Source organism: Schistocerca americana, chromosome 1 (genome assembly GCF_021461395.2).
Source record: "Schistocerca americana isolate TAMUIC-IGC-003095 chromosome 1, iqSchAmer2.1, whole genome shotgun sequence".
In the NCBI taxonomy this organism is placed as follows: Eukaryota; Metazoa; Arthropoda; class Insecta; order Orthoptera; family Acrididae; genus Schistocerca; species Schistocerca americana.
Genome location: NC_060119.1, coordinates 792,822,962 through 792,846,517, shown reverse-complemented (window position 1 = coordinate 792,846,517; position 23,556 = coordinate 792,822,962). Strand labels below are relative to the sequence as shown.

At 38.6% G+C, this 23,556-nt stretch overlaps 1 protein-coding gene across 2 annotated transcripts in view; it reads right to left on the bottom strand.

Annotated features, from left to right (window-relative positions):
• The window catches only part of LOC124612477, a 230,798-nt gene that overhangs the window by 6,221 nt on the left and 201,021 nt on the right, over positions 1 to 23,556 (bottom strand). For both annotated transcript variants that reach the window (XM_047140715.1, XM_047140722.1), the window contains exons 12-13: positions 6,857 to 6,985; positions 6,632 to 6,760 (exon numbers count right to left, since the gene is read on the bottom strand). In XM_047140715.1, the coding sequence (XP_046996671.1) occupies positions 6,647 to 6,760; positions 6,857 to 6,985 (243 nt within the window). In that variant the 3' untranslated portion in view covers positions 6,632 to 6,646. The remainder of the gene's footprint in view (positions 1 to 6,631; positions 6,761 to 6,856; positions 6,986 to 23,556) is intronic.

Here is a 23,556-nt window from a genome sequence, read left to right as displayed (position 1 = left end):
GAGGAATGTATTGCTCGGGAAATCTGTTTGTGGACAAGGTCTGCAGGATAGTTGCGGGAGAGGAAAGCACTGGTCGGGTTATTGGTGTAGTTGTTGAGGGATTCGTCACTGGAGCAGATACGTTTACCACGAATATCTAGGCTGTAGGGAAGGGAGCGTTTGATGTGGAAAGGATGGCAGCTATCAAAGTGAAGGTACTGTTGTTTGTTTGTGGGTTTGATATGGACAGACGTGTGGATGTGAGCTTCAACAAGATGAAGGTCAACATCCAGGAAGGTGGCTTGGGTTTTGGAGAAGGACCAGGTGAAATTCAGATTCGAAAAGGAGTTTAGGTTATGGAGGAAATTAAGGAGTGTTGGATGTTGACCTTCATCTTGTTGAAGCTCACATCCACACCTCTGTCCATATCAAACCCACAAACAAACAACAGTACCTTCATGTTGATAGCTGCCATCCTTTCCACATCAAACGCTCCCTTCCCTACAGTCTAGGTATTCGTGGCAAACGTATCTGCTCCAGTGACGAATCCCTCAACAATTACACCAATAACCTGACCAGTGCTTTCCTCTCCCGCAACTATCCTGCAGACCTTGTCCACAAACAGATTTCCCGAGCAATACATTCCTCCCCGTCCAACAACAATGTTCCTACCCCCAGACCACACAGAAGCATCCCCCTTGTCACCCAATATTATCCTGGCCTCGAAAACATCAACAAATTACTCCGCCAGGGATATGACTTTCTCAAGTCAACCCCTGAAATGAGATCATCCCTTGACAAAATTCTCCCCACACCACCCAGAGTTGCCTTTCGTCGCCCCCCTAACCTCCGTAACATCCTTGTTAAACCCTACAATATTCCCAGACTACCTTCTCTACCCAGTGGTTCCTACCCCTGTAACCGACCCCGCTGCAAAACCTGCCCCATGCATCCCACCACAACCACCTACTCCAGCCCTGCTACTGGTAAAACATACACAATTCAAGGCAGGGCTACGTGTGAAACTACACATGTCATTTATCAACTGACATGCCTGCACTGCACAGCCTTTTACATCGGCATGACAACAACCAAACTGGCTGAGCGCATGAACGGACACAGACGAACTGTCCGCCTAGGAGATGCCCAATACCCAGTAGCGGAGCATGCCCTCCAGCATAATTCTAGGGACCTAGGAACCTGCTACACCGTATGTGCCATTTGGCTTCTCCCACCCAACACCAGTCCCTCTGAACTGCGGAGATGGGAACTTGCACTCCAACACATCCTTTCATCCCGCCATCCCCCTGGACTGAACCTACGTTAAACAACCTCACTCCCATTCAGTCTTCTCCTCTTTCCCTTTCCTCTTTAGCCATTCACGCATCTTTTCATCCTACATAGTTGTGTTTATCTTTATACTATATACCTCTTTACTTCTGTATGCATCCTCTTTGGTTTGAAGCTGGCACAGTACTTACAGCAGAATATCTTTGGCTTCCCTCTGACAACCATGCCTCCATCCTTGCTACCCTCCCTGTTTACCTTTCCCTGTTGCTTCATAACCTGGGTTGTGAGTAACTGAATCCACTTTCCCTTCTTCCCTTTTTCCCCCTCTCTCCTCCCTGATGAAGGAACAAAGTTCCGAAAGCTAGGAATGTAAATTTTCAGTTCTGTTTTATGTGTATCTATCGGCTGTACTGAGCTGAGGTAAGTACTGGCCAGCCCCTTTATCTCTTTGTTAGTATTTGTTTCACATCTTATATGAGATTTTCCATTAATCATTTAGATCTCTACACATTAACTAAATTATATTGTAGACATTTTATATGATCTTGATATTCAAAAGTTACAATGAATTTTGTATAGAAATTCTAGGTTTCAGTTACAGACTCCCAAAAGGGCTTACAATGGAAAATGGCTCTATGTACATAAACATTCAAAATTGAATTCTGGTGTATACTGAAATAATCAAGAATATTGGCAAATGTTGTTACCGAGTATATTGATGTCACAATTAAATGCAGTTAGAGGCATGTATTCATTTCGATATTGCTATCTTTTCCCAAGTGATAAAATGCAAGTTTTTTTAAATTATAAAGAAGTCTTTTTAAATACAATGTAGTCTATTGATTTAACCATATCTCTGATCTTGCATTAATAATTCACAAACATATATATTAATGAGACGATAGCACTTTAAATGCAACTTGCATTTTGAACTTTTAAGATTGAAATGTGCCTTTCATTTAATGACTTTTCCTTAGTATGTTACACTGTCATATTCTTCTGCGTGTATTTGTGTAAATTCACATTCATAAATACTTTGACCAGCATTTAAAAAAAAGGAACTTTATATCTTAACATTTTCTGCAAAGCACCTGCAAACACCCCCCCCCCCCCCCCCTCCTCATCCACCACCACCACCACCACCACCACCACCACCACCTCCTCCTCCTCCTCCTCCTCCTGCTTCTTCTTCTTCTTCTTCTTCACAGTCTTTCTATATGCTTTCAATCGTAAATCACAGTTCGCACTCTTGACATATTTTTTCTTTCAAAATTTGTATTACATGGTTTTTTTTTTTTTTCATTATAATACCCTGTAATCACGAGTAAATCCTCTATGTGATTACACAACATGACAGCTTCTTCAATTGACACAGTTATCTTACACTAAACATTATTTACTTTTTTATAAGTGCCATACAATTTCTGTCATGTAATTATACTAGATCATATTTGTAAGCCATCCACAATTCAGACTGGTTTTGTTGTAAGATTACTTCCACAAAGAGACTGAATACCATTGTCAGTCATTTTTATCCTCTTCATAAACAACAATAGTCATGCTCAGTATGTCGCCATTTTACACAGATAATTTTTCTGTACTAAATACTTGGTCACTTCATTCCATTGGTTTATTTCAATAACATTTTACTGTACAAAATACTGACACACATTCGTCAAAACTTATCAGGCATAAAACACAAATATAATTTCCTGAAATGTGGCATAGCAACAATATAATTTTTTTGTGTTCCTAATATTAAGTTGAATAAGGTCCACTCCAGTTTCTTTTCAAAAAATGCACATCTCTGCAATGAAGTACATGTCTATACATTCCCAGCAGCTCCTTGTGCCACAGCAGGTGTCATTTGTAGTCATGCCAGAAATGTTTATATTTGTACTGAGTCATCAGAATGGTCAATTTGTGACTACAAAGCATTAAGCAATAGGGAAGTTTTGTATTTGGATCAGGCTGTTCACAAATGGGAGAACGAATGTTCTAGATGGAGTAATGCTGCTATTTGTAATTCCAGCTGACCAGATTCCTCAGTAAATCCAACCCAAGAAACTAAAAATTTCAACACTGTCATTGGAATGTTTATATGTTTTGGCAAGAGCTTACCCATGATCTAAGCTGGGAAGAGGCAGGGAGTGGGAGTACTTATATTAGTTTCATGAAAGAGAAGGGGCGGAGAATTAAGCACAATTTCTTAAAAAATGACACTCAAAAATATTGAAAAACTGTTTTCCTTAATCCCCAAAAATAATAATGCTGTCACCATGTAATAGATAACAGCATGTACTGTCTACAGTTCACTTTCAAGATAGTATGAGATCTGTATCTTTGCCATCAAGCAGGTGATGTTCAGACACATGCATATAGTTTCTATGTATATGTTATTAATAATTTTTATATTTGCTAGTAACATAAAAAAAATTGCACATTGAAGATTTCTTCCAACTTATAGTGAACTGACATGTCAGCCTGTTTGATGAGGCTAAATACAAGTTTGGTTGGCAAAGATGATCCGAGCCCTTCCTGTGATTCTATTTGGAACTCTACACTGGAGTTGGAAAGGGTAAAGTGGACCTATATAGGTCAACCCTCTGGCTAGTGCCCAGGATAACAACTACTGTAATCAAGAGAAAAATAGCAGCAACTGCTAGTCACTATCACTCTTTCCTACTGAGATTAGTGGAGCCATCTCTGGATGTTACCATGTAGTTACATACTCACTTAAAATTTCATGAAATTTAATATTGGAAGCTTCATATCAAATATGAGGCTCATAAACATAATCAAATCTTGTGGAATCCCATCCTTCTAACCCTACTATATCCTTTCATGAGTTGTCACTACTGTGTTGCTACAGCAGTTTTGAAACAAGAACAAAAAATTGGAAAAATGTCAATGAATGAGCATTGGAATGGACTCCTCAATGTGGATTTCAAGTTATTAGTGGCAATAGTAAAAACTATTATGCTTAAGATACTTCTTTAAGGGAAGTCTTCTGTTTGTCAGACAAAACCTTGTCAAACCAACAGCTAAAAACACTTCTATGGTAGAAAGGATGTAAAGAATACAGGTAGAAGACCACAGGTGTACCATTAATGAAACCTCAAAAATATATTGTGCCTCCAGGTAGTACTGAAAGCACTTTTGATATAAAAAGTATGCCTGTTCTATGCAGCCTTTGTATGAAGGCCTACTGTGCAGCTGGCTCCACCAAGATCAGGTTGCTGTTGGTGAGACAATATCTAACAAAAGAATGCTCAAACCAGCTTAATTGGTCTCTAGAATCCAGGTTAGGTGATGATTTACCATTCACTCCAACGTATATCCTGCACAAGCTAAACAGCAAAGTATGAGGAACATTTGATTCTCCTCCACTTGGAGGAAGGTGAACAAAATTGTCTCTCTCCAAGAGTTTGGATATTGTCTACCAGCCATACATTATGCAAAAAGTTTTAGAAGGATTTTTGTTGGCACACCATCAAGTTGCCTAAGTGTTTTGTTAATTATTCAGCCATGATAAGATGTAGTATCACGAACATCACACAGAACCAAATCTACAGTTCGAGACATGGACAGAGATTGAATTGTTGCCGGTTGCAAGTGACAGCTGCGGTAAGCACATACGCGTGCTCTGAATTTGAAGCTTGGAGAGAGAATTTGTTGCTTGCCACCAGCATCAACCATGATAAATTGCAACAAATGGAATAAAAATTCACTAAATAACTTGCTACGATCACATTTATAGCAAGCAATGATCAAGACATTCACATCAGAACATCATAGAATGCTCAGTGGGTGTTGGAGAACATATGGCGTAGAAGCACAGAACAAGCTTAAACTTGACTGCCATCGTTCGTGACTCCAAATGTAACTCCCACTTTGAAAAAAATTGTCATTAAATGACCTGCTGTTCAGCCTACTCCTACCAAAAATTAGTTAATGCAAATGAAGTGCCAGATTCATGCAGCAATAATCTTCACAAAATGCTCCATCACTGTATGGTCGATGTCACCAGACGTTTCATAGGATCCTTGCACTGCAGTCAATAGAAATGTTTAAAATGACACCATCTTCAGACATCTGTAGCTGTATTGTATTACTGCAAAACTACATATATCTGAAGATTATAACATTTAAAAAATCTCCAGGTAGTGTTTAGAGACCCTACTTCAGGTCCACTGCTAGACCTAACCTACTGTGTTTTTCAGTGGCTTCCTATACTCATGCTGAGCTAGTTGAATATCTGGAATGCTCAGAGATACTCGCAATGGCCAGTTCTTGCTCGCTTTGATAGTTTCAAAACTCACTGGAGCATGGTCCTTGTGACCTGAAAGGCTTCAAAGGTCCTCTACAATTAGCTAGTACTTTATTTTTGAAGAGCCTTTTAACTGCCACTGAACAGCATTTCTCTATCAACCAGGTATGGGGGGGGGGGGGGGGGGGGGGGGCAGGGGGGGGCGAAAGGGGGGGGGGAGGAGTGGTGGCTGATAACAAAATTCAATAGCACATTATGCACATTTAAATCCTCACTGAGGAAGATGGAAGAGCTCTTTGCCTGCAGTATCATTAGCAGATATATAATCACAATACATACAGACTCACACTACTTCAGAGGCTGCCTGTGTATTGATCATGAAGGGGAGAGATAAGGAGAGCAAATTTCTTTAATTAAGCTGGCTATACTACTTTTAGCTGTCTCCCTATTAATGTCATCCTTTTGGTACAGACCATAGCCTCTTCACAATGGTACACCAGTACATTTAAGAGGAGTCCCTTTGAGACAATGGTCCAGTGTCTCCCCAAAGTGAATGGTATGGTTTCTTAACTTGCCCTGAATAAGTTACAACTGCAAAATCTGGGGCATTTTATCAGTTATGTCTGACTTTTTCTCTGCCTAATTTTCCTTGCTGCTCACGTATGGCAACTGAAAGTTCAGAGGGACTGTTTGGTTCCCTCCGGCAGACTTCACAGTCCATTAATTCCATGGAAAGGAATATTGTGGAATGGTCAGACAATTTCTGACATACTTTTTTCTGAAAATAGTCTTCATTCAGTGTTTTCTGAACTCCTCCTCCAGTACTGTTTACAGACCACAAATAGTAAATGGATGGTGGGGAATGCAACTTCCACCTGTATCATAATCACTTGGTTCTGATCGATTTTGTAAATCTTCTGTCCATTCTTCAGTGTTACAGAATTTTAGTGTTAGACAAATTAACATTCTCCTTCCAACAGTTTACGCAGATTTCGAAGCTCTTGTAAACAAGTGAGAAATCTGAATTTAGATTAGTTAAGTAATTTTTATGCCAAATTACAAAGTTCAAACTTAAGCTACATAATGTCTTACCATAATATAATGGTGCTATTTCCATGGAGGTTTATTACTCTTCATATTTCGTGTACCTTTAACTGTGTCGTAAACATCTCTAGATATCATACCCAGCTGCGATGTACTAGCAACAGATGAAATGGAAGCCTGTAATAATGAATAAGAATAAAGCATGTGAAGCTTGCCAAACATGCAACATTTGCCACAACTGTACAAATTACAATTAAATGACAAAAAATCAACCTGATCAGTGCCAACTGGTTCCCATACAGGAACAGAGCTGACTGGATGTTCCATTTCTTTGTCAATATCCCTCTCTGCTGATTCTTGAGTAACTTCTTGTGTAGGATTTCCTGGTGATCTATCCAAAAGCTGAAATACGTAAAATAGAGGTAATGTTACATTCCTTGTATCACATTTTTTCTGGATTTCCAAATGGGTTGTGTAGCTCTACACTGTTGTAATGGTCTAATACTTCATTTACACATGTGAGTATTGGACAGAATTTCATGCTTTTACGATCAGGGTGGAGACGTGTCTCAACACATGCACCAGTGAGAATTTCTCATACACCTGAGGTTATTGCACAACTACTTGGCCTGGCATGGAAAGAGATGGACGATGGTAATGAAAGAATTTCCAGGGGTAGCAAGAACTTACAATGTACAGAACTGTTTAAAAAATTGTAATTTCTAAGTGAAATGGGAATAAGTGATGTGAAAACTCAAAAAGCATCAATTGCAGCCATAAAAAAATCCTCTTACCAACAACAAAAACTGATTCAAGTAAATTTGGCATTTCATCCTGGAAAAACATGGAAGTCTCATGGAAATCTGTTGATGACACAAAGTCATCACCCTGATGATGTTATGTTCACGTAATGCTGGATCTGTTTTGAGCAGTGCAAAACAAACAAAATTTTACTTTCATTAAATAAAAAAAATAGCAGCTGTTGGTATGTCCCGCAGCCTAAGGCATTTGAGTGTGTGGATCACAAGTTTCTCCATTCCATATCAAGTTTTACAGAATTGATAGTATAGCCAACCAATGGATAATGTAGGAATAATTCAACCAATGTAAGCAGGGGAGAAATTCTCATAACCTCTCCTCCTATAGAAAAGACACTGACCATTTCCTCCACTGAGTTCCCATAATTCAAGTTCCTCTACCACTCAGTGCCTCGCACTATTGATGCCACCTCCCTCTACACTAACATCCCTAATGCCCATGGCTTTGCCACTCGTGAAAACTACCACCGCCCAGATGATTTCAAACCTACAACCTCCTTCCTAGTCATCATGACCTTACCCACAATTACTCCACCTTCGAATGCATCATCTACAAGCAAATCCACAGGACAGAAATGGCCACCCACTTGCCACCATCCAATGCCAACCTATTCATAGACTGTCTAAAGGAATTCCATCCTAACCACCCAGAATCCCAAACCCTGATGACATCTTCATGATCTGAACCTTATCCAAATTCCTCCAAAACTTTAACACCTTTTCTCCCATTTGCTTTACCTGGTCCTCTTCAACCCAATAAGCCACCTTATTCAATGTTGACACCCAACTCAAAGACAGTTACATGAGTACCACTGTCCATATTAAACCTACCAACCGTCAGCAGTACCTTCATTTCGACTTCTGCCACCTTTTCCGCACAGCCTAGCTGACCATCTGTAGTGATGAGCAATCCCTCTCAAAATATACCAAGGGTCTTGCCCAAGCCTTCACAGACGAAATTACCTTCCCAACACTGTACAGAAACAAATCTCCCAGAATCTGTCTCTTCAGTCATTTACCACCTCCCAGAGTTTCACCAGCCGCAAAGGAACACTCCCCTGATGACTCGGTACCACCCAGGACTGGAGTAACTAAATCACTTTTTTCACCAGGGTTTCGACTGTCTCTTGTCATGCCCTGAAATGAGGAATATCCTACCCACTATCCTTCCCACCCCTCCCACAACGGCATTCCACCACCCACCAAACCTATACAGTACCCCATTCATCTCTACTCCAGTCTGTGACATCTGGATATTGCCTACCAACACCAGCTTTTCTGAATTGGACAGGTGGGAATTGTCCTTGTAATGTATCTTACATTCCCATAACACCCTGACCTCAACAGTCATTAGTTCCTATCCTTCATCCACCTATCCCCTTCCTTGCTCCCATTCCAGCATCACACAGCTTTCTATTCTACCTAACGCACCCACAAGTCTTTTTTCCACCCTCCACCACTTATCTGCTACCACATCTCCCGCTACCTCCCCCCCTCCCCCTCCCCAAAACTTCCAACTGCACCCAGCTGCCCTACCCTGTCCCTTGCGAATGGTCCAACAAGCAGCACTTTGCTATCCCCACCCCTACCCCACTGCCCTCTCCTTCTCACTGACCTCAAGAACTGAACCATGATTTTGGCAGAGGAAATGGCAATACGTTAAAGATTACAGAAAGACAAGCCCTTAATGGAAGAAGGTGAAAGATTAATCAGGAAAAATGTGAGTGAGAAGTAGTTTCTCAAAGTTAATCTAAGAAAATTATAAACTATTTCACAATACAAAAGTACTGAAATCTATATAAAAAATACAATAATGAAAGCACTACATCAGTGATCTGTAGATAACATCACAAGGACTTCAGATTCTTGAGAAGTAATGTATGGAATCTACATGTAACATCACTGCAAGTTCGTTGCAATGGTCAAGGTGTGGCACAAGTGATTCAAGGAAGAACACATCATTAGCTGATTACATATGATCTTGAATGCCACACCGCATTACTGATACCATTGTCCAGCAGGTGGATACCCTCACTATTGCAGACCAGTTAGTTATAGTGGCAGCCATTGTCCTGGAGGTCAGATTGAGCACTGGACTTGCAATGGACATTCAGTGGCCTCCATACAGTTGTGCCATTCTTTGAGGAATTTTCATTCTCTGCACCCCTTTCACTGTAAGGAAACACACTACCCCTCCCCCAATGCTCTTCTTTTAAAGCCTACATTTCTGTTTTCAGCATAGCCAACACATGCATGTGCTTGCTCTGTCACACCTGTTGACACATGCACATGCCCACTCCGTCCACATGTGGGCGTGCGCCCATGTCCCTAGCAGAGTGTTAGGAGCCACCTTACTCTTATAGTGAACATACCTTCTTCTGCAGGCAATGGCATTACGATCCCTTCAACAGTTTTCATTTTACAGTCTCCAGTTCATTTCTTTCTGAATAACTCAATTACATCAGAACATTAAATCCAAGATCTTATGAAGATGGACAATATGGACTAAAAGACAAAATAATTTAATCTATAACAGTTGCCTAGCAATGATGAGAGACTGAAATCAATATTTATCTTTATCTTAATCATATATGAAAAAACTTACAACATGGTTAGAGAAAACCTACTCACCAAGTGGCAGCAAATGGAAATAAACAGAAATTCAATACAGTTTTGCACTGTCATTTAGTGAGCAAAATATGAGCTTAATGAGTATCCAACCACACATGCGACTTCCTAGCACATAAATCAGTTAGGTTCTTAACAGGACTAAACTGACATATGTAACGATGATTTTAGAAGTACCCAAAGGAAGTGCTATAGGGCCATTAGAGTTCACAATACATATAATAAATGATCTACTGGATAATGTCAGAAGCTTTGTGAAGCTGTTTACAGATGATGCTGTTGTCTATAGGGAGGTTTCAATAACAGAAGACTGTAGCAAAACGCAGGAAGACTAGTAGAGGATTGACAACTGGCTTGGCTGTTGACCCTGAACAGAAATAAATGTACAACATATTGTGCATAAACAGGTAAAGACACACTTTACTATTTCATTTTGGTACTGGTAATAAATTGCTGGGATAGTAACAACTGTACATCTGAAATGGAATGTCCACATAAAACTAACTGTAGGAAAAACAGATGCTAGGCTGAGACTCACTGGAAAGTATTATAGGAATGTAATTCATTAACAAAACAAGTGGCTCAAAAGCATTTGTTTGATTGATTCCTCAATATTGCTCTTCAGTCTGAATATCTTACCACAATGGAATAATAAGAGAGATAGGAAAGACCCAATGAAGAGCAGCACATTTCATGATCATTTAGGAAGTGTACGAGCATTATGGATAGGCTCAACAAAATCCAATGGAAGACACTATAAGAGATACACTGAGCATCATGGTGAGGTTTACTATTGTAAATGTAAGATCATATGTTCTAAGAACCAACACATTATTTACTCCCACATACAATTTGCAAATGGAACAGGGGAGGGAGGAATTCATAGTGGTACCAAAAGTATCCCCCACCATGTATCAATAGGTGGCTCATAGAGCATAGATGTAGATGTAGAATGACAAAAAGCTGCTAGGTTTTGTAACCAGGGGCTACTTCTGCTGGAGTCATATATCCTCCTTTCTAAACAGTGTAAAATAATTTAGTTACAAATACAGTGTGATGATGGAAGACAACTGTTTGTCACATATGGGAAATCGATTTCTCCACTACTAAAAGAATAAAAATTGCATATTCTATTTTATAAAGTAATATCATAATTTCTATTCAAATTGTCGCCTAAAATTACCAATCAAGAAAATTTATGTATCCAAGTTTTCTTCAGCTTGTAACAACAAGTCACTATCAACATTTATTAACTTTTTACTCATCATGCAAACAGAACAAAACAAGACACTTAGTGCCGCTGCATCAAACATCTACATCAATACCCAGCAAATCGCTGCAAAATGCACGATAGAGGATATTTTGTACTGTTATTTGTCCCTTGCTTTCCTCTTTCAGCTCGAATGGAGTGTGGAGAAAAAATTTAATATTTTTATGCCTCCATATGTACCTAAACTTTATCTTGTTTCTATGGTTCTTCTACATTTTGTGAAAAATGTTTTCAAAGAATCCCAAGCAAGATTACAGAGACTCTTGGCGACTATCTTGTGCTGACAAACTGCTAGTTATAAAATCTAGCAGAATATCTCTGAATTACTTTGACTGCATCATTTAACAGCTGGCAAGTATCTCAAACAAAGTAACATTACTTAAGAACATGTCACAAAAGGATCTTCTATGCAGTCTCCTTCGCACCTGGTCTATATTTTTCCGCAATTATCTTAATAAGTATAAGTAGATCATTTACACTCTCGGTATTATTTTTGTATGTTTGTCTCAGTTCAGCTCCCATATGAGATGTCAGTAGCAACTGTTTGCTATTTTTTATTTTTTGATAAATTTCAATATTTGTTTCACACTTTGTCAAATTGTGTATTTAATACTTTAGCTACAAACAATTTGCTAGTTAGTTCTCATTTGTTTCATTTTTTTGCAAGGTGAAATATCTTCAGCATTTACATTCCAGTGTACATAGTCACCTGTTATTCAGTTGCAGTTTTGTTGTGCAGCTCACTGTACGATAGTACTGTTTCTTGTCTAGTATTCAGTAGTTCTTTCTTAACAGCAATTTAAATGTAGGTTGGTGTTTTCCTGACATTATAAAATTAGTGTCATGTATGATAAAAGCAGATGTTGCAGTAAGTTATAAAGCCTGGGAAAATGTGAAAATTGTCTGTTATTTTTTCACTGGGGTAAGCTTAGTGGAGAAGTTAATGAAGTATCAGATGAGGCTCTTCCATGAAATTTCAGATTATGCAGGCTGGACAAGGAATGAAAGATTTGTGACCTTTAATAGAATTAGAAAGAGCTTATTTTCAATTAAATTGGCAGAGGAGAGAGAGAATGGGAATTGGGACAGAGCAACAAATAAAAAGCAAAAGAAGAAAAAGCTGAAAATCACATTTGAAATTCCAATTAGCAACCATTCTGACTTCTCTGAAACAGATTTAAATCAAAGTATGGTGAATCAGAAACATAGACGCAACATTAAAGTTGCTGTAATTAGGAAAGAACAAGGGTTTGTTGCTATGCTGCATTCATTGCAATGTGCAAGCCAGCTACTACACGAAAAGCTAGGTGTAGGATTCTACATCATAAGCAACATCAAACATATGTAAAATATAAACATATAGTAACAAATATTGAAATAAACAGTGACCGTGTAGCTTGAAACTAGAAGCATGTGGTTGCGTGTTGTTACTGTAGGAGTATTTCTCAGGTAATAATTGTAATGATCATCGTGAATTAGGAAACTTTCACATATTTAAGAGAACACTAGACTCATTTCATAGTTTGTGGAGATTTCAATATGGATGACTTAAAATTTTTCTGACAAATCCAATCCGATTTCAGTGGTGACTTTTCCAACTATAGTGTGCAGTAACAATTAATAGGTAAAAATATTTATCCTATCGTTAATATACTATCTAGCCAGGATGCCAAGGCACAATTAATGAGGATGAAAAATGTAGCACATCGTACAGTCCTGAGACACAACAATGAGGCTCATTAATGATTCTAAGATGCACTGCAATATTTTACAAATAAGATAAGAAGAGATGGAATGAGATATTGCATATATGCAGACAGAAATTAATGTGAAATTTTAATATTGCATGAAAAATTTGTATCAATGTTTGAAATTAGCTTCCCTAGAAGTCAGCCAGAAAGTCCATAAAAAATAAAACATGGATAACTAAAGATATTAAAATACCATACAAAAAGAAAAAAGAAATTTCCATGAAAGGCAGAACTAATAAAGATACTGTATAAATTGTATATAAAATATTTATTATTTTAAGAACATTTATTAAAATGTTCCAGAAATAAATATATCATGAGAAATTATTTGTTACTAATAATGGAATTAAAACTTTATGAAATATTATGAAATGAGAGAGAACACAACTAGTCAGTGCACAAGATACTATCACAACTTAACTGAATGACTTTGTTGTGACTTGTAACAAATACATTGTTCAAGTATTTTTTATAATCACCTTCAAAATGCAATAACAAAAGAAGGATCAAATAGCTCAATTCAAGAAGCAAGCAAATACTTTAATATCACTCCATACCCTGACTGTGTTGCAGGCTTATACTCTTATGTTGCTGTCAAGCCAAGCAGACACACACGACACATTTTTTAAAAAACAGTAAATGACATTATTGAGAAAGTTGTTAACTAATTTCACACAAATGAGTCAGATTTAAATTTTGAAAAATAAAAGGGGGGGGGGGGGGGGGGGGGGGGGAGAAAAGTGTGTGTGTGTGTGTGTGTGTGTGTGTGTGTGTGTGTGTGTGTGTGTGTGTGAGAGAGAGAGAGAGAGAGAGAGAGAGAGAGAGAGAGAGAGAGAGAAAGGGGGCATTCTACCTTTGTTCTGGTTCTGGAAATAAATTTATCTCTTGCTCTATAATCATAGATAGAGCCACTTGATATGTATAATCTAGAGGTATTTGCAAAAGTAAAGCTGTGAGGGTGGGTTGCGAGTTGTGTGTTCACGGACAGCTCAGTCGGTAGAGCACTTGTCCACAAAATACAAAGGTCCCATGTTCGAGTCCCAGTGTAGGACACAGTTTAATCTGCCAGGAAGTTTTAAATTAAATTTATATTACAAAACAAATGAAAAATTATATCAGAGTATCAAGCTGTTCAAAAAACTGACCAAAGAGATTGAAGAGCTAATTAAACGTAACGTAAAAAAGGAGTTAAAGTATATTTCTTAAATAATACATACTAAATGTAAAGGATTATTTAGGTAAAACAAAGTGTGGAATGATAAAATGCAATGCAAATTAATACCAAAATACATATGTCATTCTTCAGTATACTTTGGACAGTGCAATGCGTGTTATTGGAAAAGTGTATGCACAAGAACTGTGAAGGATAATGCTAACCTCCTTTCACCTTTTTGAGATTAACATTCTCTCCATTGTGTTGGGATGCCGACTCAGTTGAAAAGGTAGGGCTATAATAATGGAATTTATACCAGTGGAAAGGCTGTATGTGTGAGTAATGATAATCCTGATCAAGCTTTGTGTGTGTGTGTGTGTGTGTGTGTGTGTGTGTGTGTGTGTTTGAAAGAAAGAAAGAGAGAGAGAGAGAGAGAGAGAGAGAGAGATTATGAAAGATGTGTGGATGAGCAAATAACTAATTAAGGAAGTAACTAACTTACTTGCTAATTGACAGATGAAGTATGTTGGAATGCATATTTAAGTTGTTTCTCCTTAATAAAGCCTCCTACGCTATGGATAAATTTCTCAACAGACAAAAGTAGTCTACAGAAAACCTGTAAAAGGCCAGCATGTAGCCACATAATTTTGAGATACTGGAGTTGGATAAAAATGTGAAAACACCATGAGAAATGCATGCTTGAACATAAATGCAGATGCTAGCCTAGCCTGTGGGTTGTGCTGTTCTTTCTGACTACGAACGACACCTGTGCAATGTCCTCAATATGTTGCAAGAGTCAGCCACGGTCAGAACAGTTGTTCCGTGTAGTTGTGAATGCATTGTGTCATAGCTCATTGCAGTCGAACGTAGGCAAATTGTTTGTAGTCATACAGTCATATTGAATATTTAAACGGCCTACAGGGAAAGCAGAAAAATGTCACCCACTAAGTCACAATGCATACAAAAGCGTGTGTTCGATGATCATGACAACCGGTCATGGAAGACGATTGTGGCAAAAATTATGATGAAGACAGTTGCTAAATCACTGCAGAACTGAATGTCACACTCACACAAAACCACTAATCAGTGACACAAATACCAGAAACAGGAAAACATCATGCAAAAGCCATAATACCTGGACTATGGTGCAATGGAAGAAAGTCATTTGGTTAGACAACCCTTGTTTCACACTGTTTCCAGCTTCCGGCCGAGTTTAGGTCCCAAGAGTGAAACAGGCACAGGGTTCATTGACGACTGTTCATTGGATTCCATGGGCCCCCGTGGTTACTCGGCAAGGTCACATTACTGCTAAGGATTATGTGACCATTTTGGGTGATCAGGCATATCCCATGGTACAATGTATGTTCTTCAATGGTGATGCTGTGTTCCAAGATGACAACGCCCTTGTTCAAGCCAGTCAATGTTACCTGAACTTGCCACCATTCTACAAGAACCTTGAAAATATACAGGACCTGTATTTATCCACTCATAGATGTGTGGTTGTTCTGAATGCCAACTGGTTTCCTACACCACATTACGCATGGTAATATGTTGTGTTTATGGTGTTCCCACAATTATGTCAAAAATCTGTATGTATGCAACTTTTGTTTTGTTGATACATTCTCCATCATATCATTTGTCATTAATAATGATACATATATGATGTTTAACTAATTAATTAAATATGACAGTTCTGATGTAAAAAGTTTTGGAAATTTGTGGTAAGGTCTTGAGACCAAACTGATGAGGTCATCGGTCCCTAAGCTTACACACTATTTAATCTAACTTAAACTAACTTAAGCTAAGGACAACACACACACCCATGCCCGAGGGAGGACTCGAACCTCTGATGGGGGTAGCCGCCCAGACTGGGACAAGAGGCATCAGACCACGCGGCTACCCCGTGCAGCTGTCCTGATGTAAGAAATTATCTGTTAGACAACTATGAACAAAACAATAATGCCCCTGAAGCCTATTTGAAGTGGGATTATACTATTTAAAGCAGCAGTAAAATCTATGTCTAATGAAGAAGTTTTATACACCACTTTTATTTGTGGGTAATGTTTAAATTTTTTGTCTGCTTACAGAATACTTTTGTGGTCTACTGGTAGCAGTGTTGGTTGCTGACTTGGGAATTCCATTGCTGGTAGTCACCACTGATTTTACTGTGGAGAGAAAGGGCGGATTGTGGTACACTCAGCCATGTGTTATCAAACAAAAACTTCGTTACCAAAAATGCAGCGAAACAGTCTGACTCCGCCAAAGTGGCGTCAAATGAAAAGCCTAGTATAAGGCAGAGAGCCACACACCTATTTATCAGCTCCCTGACTAAACTGTATCATCTGTTATGAGTGAACTTCATTCAACTTACATAGTTTGGAGAGAGAAAAAGAGTCGTGGGAAGGTGGTGCCATTGTACTGGGTAGGAAAAAAAAAAGAAAAAAATAAGCACAGAGTATTCCTGAGAAACAAATTACCAGATGAATGAACGTAGATGGCTCAATGACTTGGGGAGCAACATTGGTACCAATCTGACGAGGATTTTTAAATTGTATAATGCTCTTCGTTGGATATTCATGATAGATAGCTAAATACAGATTTTAACGAGAGTGCACAAAATCTGGATTTTTTATAGCAGGGTTGAGGAAATGCTCCTTTAATGCAACGAACTGTCAAACATATTCTTTAGCAATTACTAATAAACTTTCATTAAGAAAGACAATGTAGCTGTCCTGCCGTCAAGCAGCAAAATGTCTCCCTGGACAAAGGTGGAGTAACATGGTTAATACAAAGCTCTATGATGATTGTGCACTTACAAGGCATGTGTGCAACTGACAGAAAATGGCATAGCAAGCTGGAAGTTGATAGCTGGCTGCACCAAGAGGAAATCAATACAAAAAGATAAATTCATGCAGATCAGTGCATGTTGATTGTTGATTTTTATTGGAAGTTGTTGAGTATCAGGCTACCGGGCATATACAGGGTAGTATGTACATTTGGAGCCACCCTTCTAATACAAAAACTGCTGGATAAACGAAAATTGAAAAATCAAGTGGTATGAGATGGGAGAGTGAAAAATCCCTGAGCCATTTTGGAAGCCACCTTGTTGGTTGCAAATCTTGATTTTTCAAATGAAAAAGGGGTCATGTGACATTAAATAGAAAATTAAATAATAAAAACCATTATGCCTTTCATTTGAAAGTAGTCTCAGTCAGTTCTGAGTTATTATTGATGTGTCTCCCTTAAAGACGCTGTGAAAACTGATGGCATTAACACAACCCAAGTGGATTGAGACAGCTGAGTAAAAACCATCACTCTCCCAGTGACATACTTTTTACAGATGATCTCTATGTGAATGGTGATGTAACTGAAGAAAATCACAGATAATAGTCAGGTGTCAACCAGCACAGGATGGATCCATCAAAGGTAGTCGGAGCATCAAAAGTGATGGTCTTGTGTGGAATATGGGGCTACCCTATTGCTATGTCATAGATGTTAACAGAGGTCCAGTGGAATGGCCACCATATTCTCCAGATTTAAATCCATTAGATTTCTCTCTGTAGAACACGTGAAGGCGACTGTGTATGAAACCACAGTGGTTTCAGCTCTCTGAGACTGCAGACGTGTGAGCAAGTTGCATTTGCAGGAGTGTGTGTGTGTGCGCGTGTGTGTATGTGTGTCGACTGCTGACAAAGGCCTTAAAGGCCAAAAGCTATAATTGTGTGAATCTTTTTGTTGTGCCTATCGCGACTCAGCATCTCCGCTATATGGTGAGTAACATGTTGCATCAAAGATGGTAGCTTGCAAAATGATTGCCATGTTAGTAATACAGTCCCAGGTTTCCCCCATCTCCCATTTCATACTACTTGACTTTAAATTTCTGTTTATCCATCAGTTTTTGTTTTATAATGGTGGTTCTACACCTATGGGAAACACTGCAGACCATACAAAGGTTTAAAAAGACTGAAGATGGTTTTCTTTTTCTTTTAAGTTGAATAAGATCTGAGGTCAAGGTGGTGAGCATATAATTTAACAGCCCCAATCTGCAATAGAGGGTTGCTTGATACACATTCATTTAACAGCAGTTCTCTTTATGTCATATTTTAATGGCCTTCAGTAGTGGGTAAAAAATTAGATGTATTTCTTCTACTATACTGGTTTTCAAACTGTAGCTATTTAGAATATGAGTGTAGAGCATGTCCTTTGTACCACACAATGCAGTATGAACAGCACACAAATGTCACTACACCAACCAGAATGAGGTAGTTTTATGTCATACCTGAAATTAATAAGGTGTGTATCACATTCAGAATGTGCTTTTCATTTGGCATCATTTAGGAGCATTTGTGACTTCTGGACTGCTACAAACATGGTGAATATTATTCACAGTTCATAAATAAATAGTCTTTACAAAAATAATGGAATGTTCCATATTATTATCCATTCCTAACACATATGTTGAACATAGGCACAATAAAACTGGTTGCTTGCAGTCTTTACAAAAATAAACAAAATTTAATAAAATCTAAATTCTGACTACTGATGATGAAGCTACTCCATAGTATATATTACACATGATCATATGAATACCAAAGACCTTCGATTATCACATTTAATAAACTGTTTTGATTTGGAAATTCAATTAACTGTAACAATAAAAAAAATCCACCACAACCACCACTACTACTACTACATATATTGATTGTATAGTCCAGAAAACCAATGAATCCATTACTGACAAATTCAAAAGCATAAATGCCATAAAAGCAAGTCTCTATGAAGAAAACAATATTTATCACCTACATTTAATTTAATATATGTATAACCAAAAAAAGACGACCAGAGTTTTCAATGAAAACTTTAAAGACAGTAACAATAACTGCACAAAGTGCCAAAAAGAGCTCTCTTAACATATCAGAAATGACACTACAAGTGAAAGAAACACATAATTTAATTTAATTAGTGGTTAACTAATTTTCCCTCTTTGAGATTTATAAAGTGCCATTATATATATATAAAAAACACAGATGATGTGACTTACCGAACGAAAGTGCTGGCAGGTCGATACACACACAAACATACACACAAAATTCAAGCTTTCGCAACAAACTGTTGCCTCATCAGGAAAGAGGGAAGGAGAGGGAAAGACGAAAGGATGTGGGTTTTAAGGGAGAGGGTAAGGAGTCATTCCAATCCCGGGAGCGGAAAGACTTACCTTAGGGGGAAAAAAGGACAGGTATAGACTCGCGCACACACACACATATCCATCCGCACATACACATACACAGACTGTGTATGTGCGGATGGATATGTGTGTGTGTGCGCGAGTCTATACCTGTCCTTTTTTCCCCCCTAAGGTAAGTCTTTCCGCTCCCGGGATTGGAATGACTCCTTACCCTCTCCTTTAAAACCCACATCCTTTCGTCTTTCCCTCTCCTTCCCTCTTTCCTGATGAAGCAACTGTTTGTTGCGAAAGCTTGAATTTTGTGTGTATGTTTGTGTTTGTTTGTGTGTCTATCGACCTGCCAGCACTTTCGTTTGGTAAGTCACATCATCTTTGTTTTTAGATATATTTTTCCCACATGGAATGTTTCCCTCTATTATATATATGTTAAATGCTTTCAACATTTCATGATTTTCACACCAATGTGAACAGTTCATCATGTAATGGCTTCCTCAACAAGAATGTAGTACTACCATAGTTGGTATAAGCACACCTGTCAGACAGAACTTCACATATGTGATAGTTCTGCCCATACTTAGTATGATTCTACATTATTGTTTTGTGTAATATCACTTGATAATGTCCAAGGGAATGAAATTAGCTTACCAGTAATGAAATAAAATGTTTATTTCAAATAAAAGAAACCAACTTCATGCAGGAAATGATTTCTATATAAACTGATGTCCAAAATTAAAGCAACAAATGGGAATTTTGTAAGGTTGCATCTATTTTGCTGAAAAATAGTATAAACAGGTGACAGAAAAGTAAAAACAATGTAATGAATACAGAATGTAAACGACTACAACACACATAACAGTAGACAAAAATGTTCTTCGCCTTTTCCAACTTAACTGATTTGCACACACATCTGACAACTAGTTGATGAGCTCAGTATGGGATGTGACCACCTCTGGCAGCAATACAGGCCTGACAATGATAGGGCACACTGTCAATGTTGCCATCAATTTCTTTCTGAACAGCTGCTCACAGGTCTGGGAGAGTGCTTAGTGGATGCTGACGTGCACCCCGTCCCCTTAGTGCATTCTAGATATGCTCTATAGGATTCAAATTGGGAGAGCAAACAGGCCATGCAGTATCTTCCATTTCCGAGGAAACATCAGGCACCCAGGCTCTATGAGGTCGAGCATTATCGTCCATCAGTATGAAGTCTAGGCACACAGTATCTCTCAATAACCGCACACAGATGTCCCAAGATCTCGTCACAATACCCGACAGCAGTTAAACCTTACTAATTCACCTGCAAAATTTCATTGAGAGTTGTTTGAGTGGTCAACATGATCCCTGCTTACACAATAAGGGATCCTCCTCAAAAAATTAGCCCACGGTTTGACCATCCTTGTAGCATGTTGATGACTCCACTCTAGACGTTCCCTTCTGTGAAGATATATTGCAGGTACACATACAGCAGATTTGTGGCAATAAAGGCCACTCTGCTGAAGCCTTCTGTACACTGTTTGCCTCAATACAACACATCCAGGGAGGCTGCGAGGTCAGATGCCAGTTGCAGTGCAGTACTAAGGCGGTACCATCGTGCCCTTACAACCAATTAACGGTCCTCTATTTCTGATGTCACACATTGTCGGCCCTTGTCCTGGTCTTCAGGATACAGTTTTGGTCTCTATAAACTGCCGCTACATCCGAGAAACAACATAACAATTCACATTAATCCATCTGGCCACATCAGTTTGTGACTGTCCTGCTTCCATTCTTCCTATGGACACCCACAGCAGTCTCGTAAGCATCTTATCTGTGCCACACTGCAACATCTGTGATAAGTGTACACAGTGACTGTAGATGTGGTACTACCCGGCAAACAATACCCCATTTGATAGGTGCCCTGATGTCATCATTGGCGTCATAGTCAGTTGACTGGAATGCTACCTTCCCTGCAAAACACGATCGAAGGGACATTTGTTGACAGTTCGTATGATTATGTCCGAATTAGAGATAGAATGCCAGTGCTTTAATTCTGGACACCAGTGTATATACTATGGGCAGTATATGTTACATCTAGTATCTTTTGAATATCTCTCATTCACATTAATTTATATGACCACACAATATCCCCACAAGTATTAATTAATAGTTAGTTCACATTACTCGATATTCCTATACAGAGCAAGGCAGAAATACTGTAAAAAATAAATAAATAAATATTCACTCATTTGAAGGCAAATAAACATATACCAAAATAAGGAACAAAAAAATCCTTCATAAAAATCATAAACATAAATTAGTTCTCAACCCAAAGATTGGTTTGACTGTACAGTGCTTTGCTACAACCAATTTTAGGAGGAAGTATGTGCTTGTTTCCATTAGAGTGGCTCATCTACCCGGTACAGACATCCTCAACTAAAATTCAAATGAAATAAAGGAGGCATCAAAGAAAGTGTCCAGTTTTCACAGAAAACAATTGCTTCTCAGACTGTACCAGTTACATTCAGGGTGCATACATACGACAGGAAAGCTCTCAGAAATTACGTTCATAATGAAAAGAATGAGTTAGATCCAATCAAGGAAAACATGACAATGCAGATATCATGCCCTAAGATCACATCTTGGAGGATCTGGAAGGTTCGCATACTGCTCATGTACCAGGAAAGCCATCAAGTCTGCAAATAATAGTGTCTTCCGATAGTCAGCCAACCTCTGTGTCATCTGCAGCATATTTTGACTCATCATGCTGTGTGCAGTGCCGGCTGTCCGCAGTAAAGCACTTCATCAACAGTTGCATGATGTGTATTAACAGCTGCCTGACACGAACATATGGTTTTGACACTGGAATCTCCTTTTATAGTACAGATTAGTGCAATTCCTAGTGTGATACACAGTTTGAATTATAATCGATCTGCCAAGTATAAAATGTAATATAAATAGGTATTATATTGTGATTGGATGCATATTCCTTTTTGTCATCAATTCCAATGACGGCGATAGCTGAAAAGCATAAAACTGTATACGGAGCTTAAATACATTTGCTACCTGTGAGAGGTGTTCAATATACAATGTAAAATTTTTTTCTGAAAGTGGGTTGGTTTTATTCAGGATTCCAATACACCATATTATTCCACACACTTCTGGTTACAAAACTCTATTTTTCAACATAATCTCCGTTCAATGTGACAGTCTTTTGCCAGTTTACTGGGAGGGCCTGTACACCTGCATGGTGCCATTATTCTGGTCAACAGTGAAGACAACATCTTGCTGCATCAATGAGTTCCCCATCACACAAGTATTGCTTCCCACAGGATTCATCCTTCATTGGGCCAAATAGATGGAAGTCAGAAGGTGCGAGATCCGGGTTGTAGGGTGGGTGAGGAAGAGCAGTTCAATGAACAATGAAATTTTTTAAGCTCTTCTCAGGTGAGCCCTTGCATTGTCATGGAGGAGGAGAAGTTTGTTTGCATTTTTGTGGTGATGAACATGCTGAACTCGTTTCTTCAATTTCCTGTGGGTTGCACAAAATACTTTAGAGTTGATTGTTGTACCATGAGGGAGGACATCAAATAAAATAACTCCTTCAGAGTCCCAGAAGAAACTTAAGTGGCTGAGGGTGCAGCTTTGGACTTTTTCTTTAGAGGAGAGGTATCTGCACATTCCAACATTAAAGGAGTCACAGCTTTGTGCAACCGGCCAGGAGATCGGACAGTTTTGTGCGAGCATGTTGTGATGGTGACAGGTGCCCTACTTAATGGCTCACCACTTTGCTCACTGCCAGGTCTCTGTAGACATTCTGCAGGTGCCTATGAATATCAGTGATGCTCTGGTTTTCCACCAAAAGAAACTAAGTAACAATCATTGCTTGGAAAGTATCTCCATTACAGACACCATTCTGAAGGCTATATATAGCATATCCACCTACTAGAACTTAATGAAACTATAGGGGCTGAGGCAGGACCATTCCACGATGTCCCACAACAAACTCCGCATTTTCTCAACCAAAATTTGGCGTGAAAAAAAACTCTGAATGAGAAAAAATCTCTTTGATTGAACATTGGTTTTAAAATCTAGATATGGGAAGGTAGCATACAGTTATGATACTTTTCCATATTGAACTTCTTTTATACTTCTACTATTTCTCTTTGTTCATGTGCACAATTTTTCAATC